Raw genomic sequence first — 19551 nt, forward strand, 5'->3', positions numbered from 1 at the left:
AGGTCTATACTTTCGAGAGATTGTCTACTTGAGATAGCATTGGAATCCAGTTTGTGTGAAAACCCTATTTCTTGAAGAAGAGTAGCTTCGCTCGTTTTTCTAGCTAAATCTTGCATTAGGCATCTCCAGAGTTCACAGTTATGTCAAATATCTGTGCATATAAATATTTGACTCAGCTGCTCAAAGCCACTACCCGCTCCAATTAAGAGGGAAAAAAAAGCCTTACTTTTTGCATGCTTCCTATCTTCTTGTTCTTAGTGCCTGCATAGAGACCACAGCTGACAGTATTTTCCTGCCTAAAGATTGGAGGAGCAGAAAAATGAAAAAGCAAAGGAAGTTGGCATTGCTCTCACTCATTGCAGGTCTGTCACCTTAAAGGTAGCCAGCCTTCAAAGCAAAATTTTTCTCTCAAAATAGACTCCACTAAATAAAGAGGGATTCAAACAGGTTACTTGGTTTATTTGGTAGGAATAAGTTTAAACATATTTATATCTAATTGTTGGGTGATTCAGTGGATACTTCTCATCAACTCTCCAATAAATCTGGGTTTTTTTTGCCTATCTGTTACTCAGTTATCATAGTCTCTTCATTTCTGTTGTGCCCCTTTGAGAATAGCCATTTTACAGCCCTGCGATTGGGTGAGCTGGGAAGTAGAGACAAATATTGTTGTTGGACTTAACCCTATCCTATTCTAGAAATGTTGGCCATGCTGTGATACAGCTGTAGCTTTAGAGTGCTAGGTAAACCTAACTGTCTCCTTATTTGAATGGCTTGAGACTGTGTGATCTAATGATTCTTTTTTGTCCTTTCCAGTTAATACAATTTTCTGATAGCTTTAGAACTGAAGGGTATCATTGAAATGGCTGGTTAGTGCAGACTGCTGAAAATTATCCTTAAGGTGCTACATTGAGCTGTGTCCTGACTGTACAAATGGTTTCATAATTACATGTTCTTCCAGTAACTTCTTTTTTGGGGGGCTGAGAGGGGATGACAGGATGTGAAATGCAAGGCACAGACTTCATAAAGAGATATTGCATGCACTAAGTCCAGTGTCTGTTTCAGAACAGCTAGAGAAGTGCTTTTTTTTTTTTTTTTTTTTTTTGGGGGGGGGGGCAGAAAAGGAAATCCACCAGAAGTTTGAGCTTCCATCTCAGGCTTTATAGTTTGCATCTCTTTCAGCAGTTGAACTTCTTACTTTTAATGTCTTACTTGAAGCTCAATGGCTTCTGTTGTTTCAAATACTGTCAGGTAACTGAAAAATAGGGTGCTTTATAAAAGAGGAGGTTTAAGCCATACTTTGTCATCTTCCTCTGCGCCCACTTGTTTGTCATAAATGAGTCAAAAGGAAATTGTGTTGGCACTGGATGGAGCTGAATGCAATATTAGTTCCAGAGTCAAGCGTTGTGTCAATCTGAAAAGTAAAGTAAGAGCAAGATGAAGGTTTAGGATGCAAGCAGTCCGTACAACATGTGATATGGAAAAATAGGTTTGAGCTAGAGCAGAATCAGGTCAGGCTAGTTGGGAATCACTGCAAAGTCAAGCTGAGGCAGGATCAGAGCCCTAACTCAGTCTGGGGCACACTTGCAACCAATAGGCATACTGGGTAGTGAAAAAGTGCATGCTAGACTTTTACTACACCAAATAGTGTGGCAGACCGCAGTGTCCTAGAGCAGCTCCTAGCATGGTGGACTGGTGGCTTCGTAGCTGAGGAGGAGGCAAAGACCTGTAACCAGGAAAGTTCTTGTAGCTAGGGATTGAGGGTTGTTTTTACTGTTGGAAAACAGTAAGAGGAAGGTGAAGTGACATCAGGACTGCTGCTCAAAGCCAGTGGGGTGGTAGATCTAAGTGGGAGCAGCCAATAGATGGTGATTCTGTTGCACGCTGTGGGTGAGATGTCCGAGTTGGCTTTCTTAAAGCCTTTTGGAGAATACATTGGTTTGTGTTTCATTCCAAGATGTCACTGCCAGACTACCTGACGACAGACCAGTAGAGAGATGCCACGCTACCTCTGTGCTGTATAGGCATGTGTATATATAAAGGATTACTGTGTGCTCTCTGCAAGTTAAGGAGTGACTGTACAAATGACAAAATAGTTGTCGAGGGGAAAGAGGAAGTTAATACTTACATTGCTCATTGCCTGAGTTTGGAGGGAGGGTCAGAGAAGTGTTTGAGTGTACTGCAGTCTGGCTTTGCCACATCTTCAGAGATCTTAAAAAAGATTTTTGCTTAGATGCTTTAGAGATTAAGAAAATTGGTCAACCAAGCTGTAGTAGTGTATATATGTGCTTTAATTATGTACCACCACCTAAAGTAGTGAAATCAGCTCCAGAGTGTTATACAGCAATGGATATTTAGGGCTGAACTTCCAAATTTTGGATGCTGAAAGAAGCCTTGGCTTGTATTAAATTCCAGAATCCCTGCTGGAGAGCCAAAATGGAATTGCCAGTCTCTCACTAAAACCAAGTTGTTAGCTTCTTATTTCAGGATTTGGAATTTTCTTTAAGAACAAGTCACAAATGACTCAAACCACTAGGCAAAGCAGGTACTTGGTAGCTGCTGCTTAAGTTCTGTTATTTCTAAATTACTGTCAGCCTTCGTTATTGGCATCTCCATATGTCGTTAACTTCAGCCTGAAGACTGAAAAATTCAGCTTAAACTGTTCTTTTCAAAACAGTGAAATTGCTGCAGTTCACCCAGATTACTGTACTGGGATTTCCCCTACACCCACTATGTTTGTGTCATTCTAATGACACCTTTCCAAAAATAAAGGCATAACCTAATGTTTGTTTTAAAGAAATGACAGGTAATGTAGTTACAGGCTTAACTTGTCATGACTTTGAAAGGTGCCTTTCAGTACAGTTAGAGACAATCCTTTTTCATATTGTTTGTAGAAAGGCTGGACAACTTAGGGGTTTGTGGATCTAACTGAACATTTACAGCAGTGCTGAATAGATTAAATTTGTGGTCTGAATGGTTCTGGTAGTCCATGTTTGCAAAAAAAATCCATGTAGGGAAGGAAACATAGTTTTTAAAGTCTGGAGTGAAATGATGTTCTATTAGGTGTGAAAATCACTGAAAAGTCTCAAAAACTATTGGTACCAGAAGCCTGTGGAGAGACTTGCTTTGCTGGACATCAGGTCAGTTGCTTCCTTACGGCTTTCTCCATGTGTTCCTTTTGCTTGCTTAGGGTGCAAGGAATGGTTTACGTAAGCTCATTATGTGTTTGCAAGAAGAAAATTAAATAGGACCTGACCTCTTGATTTCTTAAGTCTTCTGACAATGTGGAGTTAATCAGTGATGGCAAAGATGGGCACTAACATGGAGGTCCTCTAAATTCTATGTAAATCATCTTAGCATTTTGTGCTAAACACCTAACAGATGGTGTGACTCCCAGAGATGCTGTGAGATTACTGCTAATGAGAGGGGTCTTTTTTACCTTGCTTCCGCTGCTTACCTTGTACAAGAGCCTGTGTTTGGATTCCCTGCACTTCCCCTCTTCCCCAACCCCCAAATTATTCATCCATTGGGGAGGGTTTCATCTTTCTGTACGCGCAGAGACGGGAGAAAACGGGTAACTCAATCTGGTAAGTGCTAGAGCCAGTACAGAGAGGAACTGAAACCTTCCTCCCAGGGCAGCAGTAACAATCCTGTTAGCTCAGTTGCTAGCAGGACTGAGGGGTGTGTTTTCTTGAGCAGTATGACCCAAAGACGTGTCCCAAAATCTGTGTCCTTGTTTTGGTTTTGCTGGGTCAGTTTTCAACACAGATGAGCAAGCAGATCTGGCATACTACTGTAGGCAGCCATGCTAGCTAGTGTGGAACAGGGGAAGAGATCTAGCTTGTAGGAGTGGAATGGTCTCAAAAGAATATTTTAGTTGGCTCCAGTTAGACATGAGACTACGGTCATTATAACTGCGGTGTGATACCTAGAAAAACATTAATCAACTTTCAGACTTAAGACAGGATTTTTTTGAAAACTGATTTCTGGGATCCTGCTGTTCTTTTTGAGAAGCATTTGTTTGCTGGGGAAAGGTTGGTTTAATTTTCGTATACAAGCCTCTCTGATTCTTTGCTTAGCATTTAAGTGTTTTTGAATGAGAAAATGCATGCTATCTCCTCTTGGATAATTGTTTCTTATCAACAGTAACTGTTAGCTTTACTGTAGTAGGGTTTATTCAATATTTCTTTACGGGAGAACAGTAATGAGGTAAGGAAATACTGTATCTGATGGTTTGCAGCATTTTATTGTAGCTGCGTTAAGTCGATAGCTTGAGAATGGCCACTGTATTAAAAAAAATTAACTAAGTCCTTTTATCAAACTCTGCTTAGTGAATTGGATTGTGGTGTCATGGTTGTACTTTCTGCATATAGATCAAACTTGGGGTCAGTAGATAGAAATTTTGGATGTTATTCAAGTAAACGACAGTACAAATAAAGAGATGCTGTTGCCTAAAGAAGTTTCCCATTCTGTTTCTTTTGTCAGCATGCTGATGCTTTCAGTTCTTCAGAGGAGACTGGAGACATTTCATGCATGCCAGCTCATATGAACAAAATAACTTACACGTGTATGTGTATATATATGAAATTACAAAAACTTGTGTGATACAAAATAAGTTTGGGGGATGGATGAGGAGAGGATGTAGTAGCTGTGAAGTTTGAGACACATGTTTTTAGAATTACTGTATCGGTACCATAGGTAACAAACATAAGCAGCTGTTTACCCAATAAACCTATTCAGTACTGTGCATGTAACGGTTGTAAAACTGCAAGTTCTTCAGACATCTGTGTGGCTCTTGGGAATATTGGTTTTGGTCTCTTGTTGCAAAATGTATAGTGCAAGCAACTTCTTGTGAGTGAATGAAAGTTCTTGATAAACCCATGAAATACCTTAATGCTTGCTGCAACTATAGCTGAGAGGTACCATGGACTTGTTTGCATGACTAGAGGAGTTTTTGTAAGTTTCTGGAAAATGTGAAGAGATGAACACACCTCACTGGATGGTATGTTGTAATCCAAGTAATTGGCTTATGAATTGGAGTAAATTAATTTCTATGCCTGGTTCCTTCTTGCTGTAAATAAAGGAGATGAGTCCATCCAGAGGCCTCTGTGCACATGGGTGTGAGCAGTTCTTCCAGATACTTGTGCGCTTTCTTTGAAACACCTGTGATATTTTGGCAAGATCATGATACTGAGGTCTTTATTACAGAGTCTTAGCCTGTTCTTGCCTGTTCTCTAAATTACTGTTTCATGGGGTATAAAAATCTCCATTTTAAAAACTTTCCAAGTCTGTACTATTGCAACTATGAAATGAGGCTAGATAACACAGAAATAATGGTGGTTCTTCAAGTGTCAAAATCCTGGTAAGAAGAAAACCTTGGAGGTACTTTATTTGTGCTAGATGAAAAAGTAGCATTGTTCAGCAGTTACTGTGTCTTGAACGAATGTTTCCATATTGTGTAATAATTAAAGCAACATCCTGCTTAGCTTATGGCTGGTTGTAATGGTATATCTCCTGCATTTATCAGTTGGTATCAATATTTAATTGTTCATGTCTTGTTATATATTTGAACTTACAGTGGCTATAGTAATGCTAAAATATTTGTCCTGTTGATCAAAGTGGTGAACAATTTATTGTGTATTTTTAGGTATTGAGGGTGATTTATCTCTTGCATCATGCGTGAATACAAGCTAGTGGTTCTTGGTTCTGGAGGTGTTGGAAAGTCTGCTCTGGTAAGTACTATGTGAGGCAGTTCAAATGTGTTTTCTTAGGTTTCTCATGTCTCTTTTTTTCTCTAATGCACTCTCTAGTAACCCATATTTCTTTTATGTAAGTGTGCACAAATAAACATAAATGTAAGTAATGACTGCTGAGGGTTCCTGGCTAGAATAGTACATCCTTTACTGGGTGTATCTGCATCCATTGGTGTGCTCTCCCATGCTAATATTTTTGTACAGGTTTGGTTGATGGTGCTTGCTCAGATCTTTGCCTGTCTTATGCAGTGAAGTGCATAGCCACAGCATTATGAAGGTCTCTGGCTTTAGTGGGTAACCCAGCCATAGGTCTGCGGGAAATCAAGCTGCTTCATGAAACTCGCACAATGAACTGGTTTGCCTGTGTTTGGCCTTGGTAACTCCTGTCTCTAGAAAGGTCTTCAGGGTGCTGTTTGCTTAATGTTTGATAGCAGTCTCTAACACACTAATATTTCTTTTATGCAAATACAGATACATATTTGCAGGAAGTTTAGCATGTTTTCTACATCTTTCCCTGCAAGTAGGTGTATAGCTGCGGCAGGTAGATGATTGTAAACCAAAGAGCATGTGCATTTTAGTTAAACAATTGTGGAAAAGTTTAGTCTGACCTAGACTAGCACTGAAAAAGTTCACAGATGTTCTCAACCCACCTAAGAACTTTACATCTTTTAGTTTAATTGTGCACCTTATCAAACAGTAAGGTCTAGAGGTCCACTCTATCAGGTAAGAACTATTCTCTTACAAAGCAGTTCCTAAAGGAAAATTTAAATGACAAGTCATCTTAGATTGTGAAAGAACTTTTTCCTTCACCTCTGAATTCTTTATCTTACTGCAGCATTTCTGGATTTGAACCTGTCTGCTCTGACTTGGCCATTGAGTCTTAAAGTTCCACTTGACTTGTGCTAAAAACGTCCTACATGCTAGGTACACAGGAATATCCTACTGAGTCTAGTTAAGACTAGTAAATGCTGGCAGCTGTTTTTTCACTAATTCCTGTGCTAGCAGATAAGTAGCAGAAGATGCAGTAGTTCTAAATGCAAACGTAAAAGCAATGCAGCTGTATACAGGATCCTATTCAACTAAAAACTAATAATGATTCCAACAGTTAGACAAACTTTAAATCAATGCATGCTTTAATGCTCCAAGTGAGAGTAGATAAAGGAAGGTGTAGCATTGCTTCATCTAACAGTACTTAGTCAAATAGGCATATACATCTAACTTCCTGTTGTTTCTTATAACTTATAGTTAATGTCAATCACTTAATTTGCCTTCAGAAATGTAATGGATAACTGAGTATACACCTAGAACAGTAATTTGTGTACAGTGTTTACAAAATGTCACTATACAAGAAGAATCTTACAAGAACTTTTGTGTTGCAGACTGTACAGTTTGTTCAAGGAATATTTGTTGAAAAATACGATCCTACGATAGAAGACTCCTACAGAAAGGTATATGCAAAAGACCTCACTGGTGTTACAGAAACTTAAAAATGCAGTACACGTTGTCCAATATTTGAGTCATTGCTTGAAAAAGGGTATGCCTTGTAATGCCATGTAATACCTGGTAACTTAACAAGTTTGAAATGTAAAGGTGCTCTTAAAGTCTGTCTAAAAGGAATAATTCGAGACTAGCTTGTTAATGTTTAAGTGTAATACCTTACTAGCTAGTCAGTAAAAATTGGTAATTTCATTGTCAGAATTGAGAACACACTTTTTTTGTTTAAAATAAACTACCAATTTTTAATAATATTTATTTTGTGTGTTAGTATCTGCAGGTAGAGTTGGACCTGTATGTCAGAGGTTCTAAGACTCTTTGCTACTAGGAAAATGTGCTAAAAACAGCTTGAGGCTTACCTTTAGAACACTGGAGGCAACATACTGTATTCTTAGCAATTTCACTGATAGCTTGATATGCTTCCATTAGATGGGTTGTTGTTTTATTAATAAGTTAACACAAACCTATCATAAATGAACAAACACTTACAGTGGCCTGTTGGTTTCTCTCTTCCCATCTTCAGCATGACAGGCTGACAGGTCTGACTCTGCTTGCATCATCTTGAATCTCCATACTGCTCACTCTTCAGTTTCAGCTGAGACCATGATTAATATTCCAGGCTAAGATAGTTTACATCTGGACTGCTACCAGAAGAGTTAAACATTTGGTGAAGCAGATTAGTTTTCAGCTGTCAGTTTTGTAATTTCTTTTTTTTCTTTTTCTAGATGAATTACTTTTCAGATGCATTTATGCTCTGATGTAGCTCACCATGTGGCCACAAAAATACCAGTGTCTATATGAGGGAGGCAAGATGCACAAACCCTAGCTGGGAATGGGCAAAACCTGCAGTACCTCCTCTTTCAGCACTGGGCTACGTTTATATTGGAATAAAGAGGCTGCATTAATAGCCATCACAGCCTATAGTTACCAGAATCCCTTCTGAACAGAAGAAGAATTAGTGAGAGCAAAATAATAATTTCACATTTGTTTTCTTTGACCTCATAGAAATTGATATGCTGGAAAACCCCTAGTCTTTCTTAAGCATGTGGGCTTCCAGCCAAAGCTAGAACTCTTATTAAAGAGACAACAGCAACAAAAAATTCTATACAACCACTTTTTCTGTATTAGAGGAGAAGGAATTTTGGATCCTGTCCCTGTGTTTGGTGCAGGCCTTTGCTGGGTCAGGCCCAATAAATGACTCAAAATATTTTTCACAAGCTGTACTAAAGTGAAATGTTTCCTTTGTTATATATTTACATTCTTCAGGTCATACTAGATTCATGATGTTTGCTGGGTGAATTTTTCCAAAGACTGTTTCCATGGAGCCTGAAAAAGTAAAGCCTTCTCAAGAAATTTTGCCTTTTGCTCAATAATTTTTTTTAGCAAAGATCTCGTAATGTTCCTTTCAGGTTTGGTCCTGAAATGACTAGGAATATTTCTGTGTATTCTTCTTTTCAAATCAGCCAGACTGTTGAAGTCTTGCTTAAGTGTGGACAACATTTTATGCAGTCATTTTCTTCCCCTCACTGCTAGTTACAATTCTGAACTTGCTGCTTGACTTGGGTGACTCTAAAATGTATTGGTTTGGTAGTTGCAATCTGTACTATTAATCTTAAATCTAATTTTATAGTATTTGAAGTTGAGAGGATGTGGCTTGAAATATTTTAAGTTTGTCTGGAACTAAATAACTTGAGCATGAAGTCTTGAAACTTGATGCCTTGGTTTACTCCCCAGATATTTCTTCATAAAGAGAATAGATGCTGCTTAATTAGCTGAGTAACTTTGTCAGCAATACATGCTAAAATAGTGGCTATTGAAGGAATCTCCATCCTTAGGGGACATGGAGGAGGTGTGAGAGGAGTGCAAATGCTCCTCTTCCCTGTCCCCCAAGCTCAAATCTAGTTAAAAAAGAAAAGCTCAAAGTTAAACTAGTGAAGATGCATGTATTGGGAATAGGGGACACAAAGTTTCTTCTGAGTGCTGATCTGCCAACTAGGAATTTTAAATGCAAATGGAAACAAGGGAAATGTACCAATAGCTTGAAAGAAAAAAAAAAATGTGGGTAGCCTGCTTGAAACAGCTTGAGGGCACTTCGGTGTCCTTTGCCCTCGAGGCTTTTTTTTTTTTTTTTTTTCTTGGTAGAAACTAGATAGAGGAACTCTGAAATAGTTACAGAAACTGATCTGGCTTCTTAAATCTTCTATTATTTACAGATTTTTCTAAGCTGGATCAGTTACCTAGTTAGTGTCACTAAAGGCTTGTTTTGGGGATACCACTCTTAGTGGCTTGCTTGGTTTATTGTTTGCTGTGTACTACTTATGCTCTTGTTGATCTAAATTACTATTAAATGAGCATTAGTACACCAGTCCAACTTTCTAGCTTTCACCTGTACTTTTCTTTCAATCTGTGAATGATCCCTGAAACAAGCAGAAATTAGTTGTGCTAGTTGCTGATAACCATCATTACAAATTTAGCAGCCTCCTTTTTAATAATCAAAAATCCCTAATCACTTTGCAAAGTGGTACTTGGCTGCTGACGCTGCTTTTGAAAATGTCACTAGAGCTGTTTGAAAGGCTTCTTCCTGCTGTTTTCAAAGTGTATATCCATATAAACTTCTTAAGCCATTATGTTGCTTTATGCATTATGAATTTGCTTATAAAATCACATAATTCCTGGTGTCTTTGGAGGGGAGAGTTGCAAGAGGAAAAACTCTAACCACATCTTTCTCTCTTGACAGCAAGTTGAAGTAGATGCACAACAGTGTATGCTTGAAATCTTAGATACTGCAGGAACGGTATGTAAAACCAACTTTCCTAAATACTGATGTACAGTGTTAAAACCATCAAAAGCTGTAGGGATGTAGATGATGACACGTTTCCTTCCTCATTCTCTAAAGAGAACTGTGGTCAGTGCATTGGATTAAAGGATGTTCTTTAACATACTCTTATTCAAACAAAACTTGAGCATTGCAGCAGAAAATGAATTGCAAGTTTCCTGTGAGCTCATGTTCTGTAACAGGAGAAACACGAGATTGAGAATTTTAAAAGAGCTTGTGCTGCTGTTTTGAGTTTATATTGCCCAGAGGAAAATTTAGGCCCGATGGTTACTCAGTTTTTATTTCTGTTGCTGTAGAGAGTACATGCTTTCTTCTCCTCTCCTTTCTCTTTTGTGAGATGTACTCTGACATTGCGATAAGAAGTGTTGCTTTAGTCAGCTTGTGTGAACTCAAAGCGCAGGGTTTATGCTGACCCTTTGCATATTGGTCAGGTCTTTCTCTGACTTGTTCCAAAATCTACTGACAGTGGTCATTTCCCTCCTTGATTCCAGTGAGCACAAGCTCAAGACCCTTAGAGTGTAGCATGTGTTCTGTGAACTATAACAGTAATCTGGTACAATAATAATTTATTTAAATTCCATATTAGAGTAAGGCCATGTAAAACTACAGAAAGATGGAGTGGCTGTTCTCTTGAAATATATTGGGTCTTTCATCTGACATACAGCAAGGGACTTGGTGAGTGATTGATCAGTCACAAGATAGCCGAGTCACCAATGCGAGAAAGGCAAATGCTGTTCCACAGTCATACTGGTGGAAGTTTTCAAACAGGGAGAAGTCCTAATGCTGCCGTGCAGTGCACCAGTGAGTCTTCATATGTGATATCGTGGTTGTCACTGAAGTCTAGGAAACGCGAGAAGTCTATTGAGTGTCTCCATCCTCTAATGATTAACTTATCTCCTTGAAAATGAAAGTAGAATTTAACACAGGAAAGTGCCTAGACTACAAAATGGAGGTTGAAAAGGGATGCATTTACTTCGTGATGCGTTTTAAAGAACAGTCAGGAGATGGGAAAAAGTTGGTAGGTAAGGAAGGATTCGGGAGCATTGTAACTTCTGTAATCTACAGATTACACTGTACCTTCTACTGTACCTCATCTCTTTTGCAATTACTTTAGTTTCTGTGATTCCCCCCTCCCTCCCACGCCCAGGGTATAGTCTTTGGCAATATCTAGATACTGGTCAGCCACCCCAGATAATGTTCCAAACCAGATTTATTTAAAAGCAGTTCAGTTTACTGTAATGCTTATAGTCAAACAGTAAAATATTGGTCAGTTTAAAAAGGTGGGGAGGGCACAAATGCATCGTGCTTGTGATCCATTTGTGACCTGAAGTATATGGCTGTTTGTATAAGGAAAGTGCAAGTTGAATGCAACATCTCTATATTCTTTTTTTTTTTTTTTTTTAAATTACAGGAACAGTTTACAGCAATGAGAGACCTATACATGAAAAATGGACAAGGTTTCGCATTAGTATATTCCATCACAGCACAGTCCACATTTAATGATTTACAGGATCTAAGAGAACAGATTCTTCGAGTCAAAGACACTGATGATGTAAGCATCTCTAAAAACGCTTAATACTTATATTTACAGTTTTCATTACAGATGTTGTAATGTATACACTGTGATTGGATAGCTTCCAAACTTTAAATTAAGAGACAAATCAACCAGTAGGTGCATAGTACAGCAATGCAACTCTAAGGCAAACTGGAGAAATTGTAAATTGTAATGTGGTATATAAAAATAATTGTCTTTCTAATCTCTTCCTTTAAAATACTCTATTTGAAACTGTATATAACCTTATTCACTAGTACTGCAGAAAACCTTTCTAAAGCAATTGTATTCTTACCTCAGTTACTATCAATGAAGGTTTAAAAAACCCTACAGTTCAGTTTTTTTCTCTTCAATATGCCTACTGTTTCTGGTATTTTAAAAGCACAAAATTCTGAGTTCTTACAGAAGACAGTACTGTAAGCTGTAAACTTTCATGTTATGTAGCTTTTACATTTTGTGTGTGTTCTTGCAAGTAAGTTTGGTCATACTATTTCCACACAATTTCAATATGCACCTGTTGGCATTATTAAAGTTATAACATGAGGCTAAAACATTCTGGTTTATAATTGATTAAAAAAAAAAACTTACTGTGGTTGTAGGAAGTGAATACTCTAGTCCCTTAATAAAAGGAAGAAAGGCATTTCAAATGTGAAACAGCAGTAGAAGTGTGTTTTTAACAGAAACGCCTTCTAAGTTGTAGCCATCAGACAGAAAATCTTCCTTGGAAAAAAATAAATGTGAGCAATGAACAGTTTTTAAGTGTGCTCATCTCATTTAAACTGCGCTCATGGAAACTTTGATCCCTTCCTTACTGCATGTATCCACATACGCTTCTGCCAGCAGATGCAGAATGTATTAAGTGTTTCAATTTCAGGGAAGTTCATTGTGACTCTTGTAATACAAACCACCTTGCACTTAAGATTAAGTGTAAGCATTTTCAGGTCTTGCTTGTGTTCAGCAGATTTCTTCTAGAAGTGATTATTACCCATTATTAACACAAATGTATCTCAAAAGGGTGGTATTTAAGTTGCATGTGCCTTTCCCATCCAGAACCTACCAAGTTATAGCCTTGTTTAGCATCAAATTAACTTTGTACACTACAATCAAGAAAAATGTGACAATATTTGAAACCTTAAGTTTACATGGTATATTTATGCTGACTCACATAAGCTTTCTTTGGTAGTATTTTGGTAGTATTTCCTTGGCATTATATTTCTCTTTAGTACACTCCCCATAGTCTTGAAAGCCATTCCATAGTATGAGGAGAAAGATAATGAACTTCAAGTTGCAACTTTAGTTCTCACCAAAATTTACATAAAGTTTTTCCTATGCTAAAGCTTAGGCATGACTTGCTTTCTCAGTGGGGGGAAATTAAATGATCAAAATATCGTGAACTTTTTTTTTTTTTAAAACACCTGAATTTGGGAGAAACTTAGCTATGTCCTTAAATCAGTAAAAGGAAGCAAAAAAACCCCACAACCTTTGTATGATTACCTTTTCTTGCTACAAAGGTCAATTCAGTGTTTTCTGTAGTTAGTAATTCTGATACGCTAGCATGCTTCTTTCCTCTGTGTGCATCAGCTTGCTTTAATAAGAACTGTGTGAGAAAACTGCTCTTGAAAGGAGTGCAGGTACGCTGGAAGTAGAGGAATGGTGAAAGGAGCTTTAGTGTCCTTCATCATGCTACCCAGTACAGGCCACTTTTTCCAGGATTTCTGAACATGTAAGAATCTTTTAGCAGATGCTTCAGTAGGCTTCTTTATGCCTTGAATATCTAAAAATGAAATCTCATTAGGTCTTCTAGAAGAGGTGAAATTTTCTCAATTGGGAGTGTACTGAATCCTCAAACTATTCTCCCCACCGTCCTGCCAGACAGCAGGCAAAAAATGCAGTCACTTTGGCTTGAATATTAAGGTCTCGCACAACGATAAACTTAAGTTTGTTATACCAGAGCGTGATTATTCTGGAGGCCAGGATCCTCTAAGGATTCAGATAGGGTTTTAGGTGTGCATTTACAGTGTGCCTTCCCAAAATCTTAATGAATTCTTTGCTGGTATTAAATTGTTTTTAGGTGCCTATGATTCTGGTTGGCAATAAGTGTGACTTGGAAGATGAAAGAGTTGTGGGAAAGGAACAAGGTCAGAACCTAGCAAGGCAATGGAATAACTGTGCATTCTTAGAGTCTTCTGCAAAATCAAAGATAAATGTTAACGAGGTAAGGCACACTACCTATGGGGGGAGGAGTGGCAGGGAGAGAAGGATGGGATGGTGTGTTCTGGTAACCAAACATTACCGTTTGTCGAGGAAAAACTAATGAAATTATGAATAACATTCACTATAATGGACAAAACTGTACAAAACTATTGTGAGAATTTGTGAGATGTTTCTATTAAAGGATGTAGTTAGCTTTGACTTAGGACTCTTTAAAACTATATTAATTTTAGTATAATTAGTTTTCAAATTACATTCATGTGAATTTGGGATAAATACTTCTTTCGTGTTACATTCCCTAGTTGATATAATCCCTATCCACTGAGAATGCACTGCTAGAGGACTTCTTCTTTTTTTTTTTTTTTTTTTTTTTTTTTTTTTTTTTAAGACCTTTAAGAGTTAAGTCCTGAAAACTAATTGATTTAAGTTATTTGGTATTAAATTATTTGAGAAGGTAAGGACAAAAACTCTTAAGGGTTTTGTCCAAATTAGCAGCTGATTAGAGAAGAGACCTAAATAAGTGCTCTGTTAAAAAAGAAAAAAAAAAGGGGGGGGGGCAGGCAAAAACCTCTCTACTGTCTAGCTACTTATTTATTTAGTGGGAGCTAGGTGACTGATCAAATACATGCATTTTGGGGACTTGCGATAGTGCATGCCTTCTTACCCAGAGGGGGTGCCAGCATAAAGAAAGGGATGCAAAAATTTTTAGAAAAAGAAGCTGTGTTAGTGTTTACATTTCTGGAACAGCTTGAATATTGTGATAAACCCTGCAATTCCTTGTGTCTTCTGGAAAACATCGTTGGCAGCATCAGTCAAGTTGAAAGGGCCTCTGCAAGACGTGCATGTAATCAAATGAGTATAGTGGTTTTAAGCACAGCTGACTTTAAAAATTAGTAATGTGTGTTTAATTAGTTGGAAATTTCTGGAAACTATTCAGTCTTTCTTAAATACAAATTAGTCAGCTTAACTATATAAAAGTCATATGTTTATTAAACTAGAACTTCCATCAAATACTAAAAGCCCTTGTTGGAATGTTTGCTGCTTTGCAGCCAGTGCTTAGGAGACTGCTAGGATGGCTTTAGTATGAGGACCTCCTTGATTTAGGAGATGCAGAAATAATTGGAACAGTGTCAGTTATGAACGAAACAGATGCTGTTTAATTGTAGTATGTAGACTTGTCTTAAATTAGCCTTTCAACAAAATCATGTTCTAATTGGAATTCTAGGAGATTCAAAGTGTGAGAGTGTCTCATACATGAGTTACTTTTCTAGGAAATGTTACGCTTATGTCATGGTGTAGTCCTAGAGAGGCTGCTGAATTAATTCTCTAGACTTCAGTATTTTTAAAGAATCTGGAAAAGCATGATCTCATTCAAATACAAGAGACTGTTACAGAATATGCAGTGTACTTGAGTTACCATGAAAATGTGCAGTTAAAACTTACTAGAGCTTTCTTTAAAAGAGTGTCTTTAGAATGATTTGAGTTAGAAGAAAGCTGTGGCCTGTTTCTTGACCTCAGTGCTAAATTGCAAAGTAATAGCGTATAGCAGTTGATCATTGTGACATATATCATGTGTGTTCAGATAAATTTGACCCAAAGATTAAACAGCTGCAGATTATAGATGCCTTTCCAGTTTGCTTCACTGGAAGTAGAAAAGCCTCGATAGACAGTTATCTTAAACAGAAAATAAACAGGTATTAATTAAGTATACAGTTTAACTTTCTGGCTTTGTGATAACTAAATATTTACAGGGGTTCTTGAGTATGTTGGGTACATTATGTGTGAAGATTCAAGGCTTAAGGTTATGAGAGAAGCCTCTTAATTCCACTAACCAACTGATTCTTATATTCTCAGATCTTTTACGACCTTGTGCGACAAATTAACAGAAAAACTCCAGTGCCTGGAAAAGCACGCAAAAAGTCATCATGTCAGCTACTTTAATACACAGCTGTACTGTAGCTCTGAGCCAGGTAAACAGTTTAAAATTTTCTGTGTATTATGGCTATTAAAACCAAACAAAACAAGCACAAAAAACTCCTGAACAACTGTGGTAGCTGTTGATGCAGAACAGCATTGAAAAGTCTTGATTTACATTATTGTAGAAATTTTTATGGTCTTTATTTTGCCATTCCAAAGTCAGAACTACAAATATGTGCAAGATACACTATTCATACTAGTATCATTGGGGTTTTTTTCCAAGCTTTAAGGTGTTGGTGGAGCTCAAATTAAGGATGTTCGTTCTGATAATTCAAAACTTTAGCTTTTGGAAACAGGGTTTTCTTTTTTTTTTTTTAAAGCCTGGTAGAATATACTGCAAGAGCTCAATTATCAGGAATGCATACTGTAAAATATTGCAGTTTGCGTGCTAAAATGTCACTTTCTGCTTTGAACCCCTGCACATACTTGCATGATGTCACAGGAATTTAGCTTACTTTCTTTTGACTATATGGATATTTTATAGGCTGCATTGTAATTAGTACATTTGGAAGAGAACAGTGAAGTCATCATTGTAACACTCCAAATATTTAACCTGGAGCTGCTGGTTACTAGATCAATTTCTCACTCCTTGGCAGTTGGCTAATGTTCTACATGACTAAATCCATGCTTTAAGAATGCTGCTGAAGGCTCAAGCAAGCTCCAGCCTGCTCTTGAAGCAAGCCTTTTCAGAAGTTAGTCAGCAGGCATGAATTTTTTTCAGCAATTTGTTTTTGAGCAGGTTGTTTCCCCCTTTCCACCTCCGAGCCGTAGTACTGACAGAGGTCTCTCTTGATTGACCTGCCATCATGCAAGTTGCCTGTTCATCTTGATTCCCTTCAGTTTTACTGGACATAGAGTGGTTTGGTTGCTTCAGGGCTATGATCCATTCTTGCGTCATCTGATGGACCTATTTGATAACACTGGAGAATCCTGGCAGGACATTCCACTGTCATAAATTGCAGTCATAAATTGCAGGCTTTTATTAATATTCAGATAGTGTCATGTTTAACTCTTCTTGCTATCGATATCAAAACTTACTTAATTTGAACAAGCTGAATCAGTTCAAAGTAAAACTGAGAGGGTTCAAAAGCGTTAGCTGAGGATGGCAGAAATGGCTGCTGCATTTCCTTAGCAGGGCTTTCAATTCAGGATTTCCTCCAAATGTGTGTTTGTTTTTAAAGCCACTGGAACTGTCATACTGTAAGCAAAACTAGTCCCACCCATCAAATAGTACTTCCACAGTTCAGCTTGGATTGCCATATGTATCCCAATCCAGTTTTAGTAATTGAGATAGTCTGTTATTTGTATGTGTACAGTAGAAATGATATTGATAGAGGAGAAGCGATAAGGTTATCTTCTAGGTCTGTTTGCGAAGAACTTTGCTAGTTCCTGCTTTAGTTGTTTTAACTAAGGCAAAATGACAAATAGTTGTTGCTAATACTGACCTCTTGTTTTGTTGTTACAGGTCTGAAGAACTGTTGCCCAATTCAACAGTGCCAGCATTCCAACTTTATTAAACCTACCAACATCTTAAATGGACTTTCCTGTGGTGGTACCCTTTAAGAAATGGATGAAAGCTACTACATCAGTTTGCACATTCTAATCACTTTCCAGTGTCACGAGAGATTTTTACTTATAAATATTCTAAGTGTATGCAACTGGTAAAACCAGAGCCTACATCCAGTATTACTGATAAGAGACATTGTTCATCCACCAATGTTGTACATGTATGAAAACTGTGTACTGTATACTTCAACAATCCCCACTTTCTATTGGAGAGTACAATAATGTAAATCCTAAAAGCACCACTATTTTAGCATAATAAAAGAAAGTCCAAAGAGCTCCTATATAGACTACTCCAGATAACTTTGCTTCATCGGTATTTGTAGCTTATTGTAACTTTTTTAAAGAAATACAGGATCATGATCATCGTATTGTACAAAAACGCTTTGATTAACACAACAGCTATATAGTTTTTTAATTTTAGGAAAAACCTGTGGAGGCAGTGATCTAGTCTTTAAGAGTCCTTTCAGTATAACGTCTGACTAAAGACATGGCCTTTAATATCTGTTGGGAAGGAAATGTCCAGACTTTTCAACCTTTTATTGTATGTTTCCTTTTCCTTGTTTACATAGGGAACAATGTTTATAGTTGTGTGTACAGTGGGGGTCTACAACAAGAAGTGTATATTTTAAAACGATTTTTTAATGATTTAACAATTTTTTGTAAATCATTTTTGGGCTTCTGCAGCTGTAGATTCTCACTGTGAATTCCCTTGCTTGCTCATGCATAAGTGTATTTGCAATACCAAATATACAGGTTTAGTACTTTTGCCTGTTAGTGATTGTTTTACATGTGTAACGTTTTGGTTGAGATGTTAAATGGTGGAAGAGTACTGTGGATGTGAATGTGGGAAGTAATTTTAATCATGTGTAATTGGTCACAGGGCCTAAGTTGCAGTAATTAACTTTTGCTGATTTATTTAACAATGCCTTGTTGCTTTGTATGCATTAACGTTTGGGTGTAAAGATTGTGTGTATATCCAACAGGGAGCCACAGTATTTAAATTGACCAACCTAATGTTACAACTGCTTTGAGGTGGCCAAATGTAAACTAAAAGCCTTAATTAAAGTGGTGCAATTTTGTATGACTTAGCATCAGTAGTTCAATAAATTTGGATTGCCATGCAAGGGCTTGCATTACGGTTATATACTACTTGAATGTTTTGTGTTTTAGTAGTGCTAGTAAATATTGATTTTTTTTTTTTTTAATATCTCCTGCACAGTGCAGATTCGTACATCTTAGGACGAAAAGGAACCATTATGACTTTGTCTTCCGACAAATACATGCCATAGATATTTCTAATAGCATCCCATGTGCTAGGGTGGATGAATTTCTGACTGAATGAAATTCCACTTATAGTTTTTGGACTTGGAATATTCCAAGTTCTAACGTAAGGGAGAGTCTAACAGAAAAATAGCTGTCTTCAAAGGTTAGACTCTCAGTGGCTATTTTGGGAACTTGAAAATATGTTGCCTGCTATTTTCCTTCTTTCCAGGAAGAATTCATTGTTAAAATTGACTTAGGGTAGCTAAAAAAAAAAAAAAAATTCTCTTAGAAAATACGATTTTTCTGCATGATTGAACCATATTTGTTTGGTTTCAAGGAAATTTGCAGAAGAGTATTCTTGGAGTATTGAGTGCAGAGTTTTGCAGACTTTAAATATCTGTTAATACTGTTGGACTGTGAAGTGGAATGCATGGACTGTGGATGATTTCCTGATCTTGGCTGTGCTGCTGAAAATTGATGTCACACCGAAATACTTGGTATCTCCTGTTTCTCTGGCACAGAATTATCAGAGCTTGTTCTAATCCATTCCTGCAAATTCAATCAGATTAGGTTAGCTAATACTGGTAAGCTTTGAGATAGTTTACATTGTGCAAAGTGAATTAAGGAGCCCAGCTGATCCTTCCTGCTGGTAATTTCATCAGTCATCAATCACCATTGTTTAATGGAGGAAATACACTCTTTCACTGTGCAGAGTCAGAGTTAAGACTGAAATTGCTTTTCATTTATCATTAGAAACCAGAGCACGTGGTTGATGATCCCCATAAATATCTCTTTTTGGTGCTCTCTGCATCCTGATTGGTCCCCAGAGTAGATGAGACTGGAGCACTGGATGCTCTAGTTCCTTTTTTCACTAGGTACCTTGCTCCTTGATGAGCTAATCA

The 19551-nt window shown here is 37.5% G+C and overlaps 1 protein-coding gene across 1 annotated transcript in view; it reads left to right on the plus strand.

Annotated features, from left to right (window-relative positions):
* Window positions 1-18571, plus strand: part of RAP1B (RAP1B, member of RAS oncogene family) — a 32896-nt gene extending 14325 nt beyond the window's left edge. Inside the window, exons 2-8 of the mRNA XM_075707700.1 lie at window positions 5645-5729; window positions 7130-7198; window positions 9982-10038; window positions 11492-11632; window positions 13704-13847; window positions 15698-15813; window positions 17286-18571. Coding sequence (XP_075563815.1) covers window positions 5673-5729; window positions 7130-7198; window positions 9982-10038; window positions 11492-11632; window positions 13704-13847; window positions 15698-15784 — 555 coding nt within the window. The 5' untranslated portion in view covers window positions 5645-5672 and the 3' untranslated portion in view covers window positions 15785-15813; window positions 17286-18571. The remainder of the gene's footprint in view (window positions 1-5644; window positions 5730-7129; window positions 7199-9981; window positions 10039-11491; window positions 11633-13703; window positions 13848-15697; window positions 15814-17285) is intronic.
* Window positions 18572-19551: the final 980 nt, after the last annotated feature.

This window comes from Pelecanus crispus, chromosome 1 (genome assembly GCF_030463565.1).
Source record: "Pelecanus crispus isolate bPelCri1 chromosome 1, bPelCri1.pri, whole genome shotgun sequence".
Classification (NCBI taxonomy): Eukaryota; Metazoa; Chordata; class Aves; order Pelecaniformes; family Pelecanidae; genus Pelecanus; species Pelecanus crispus.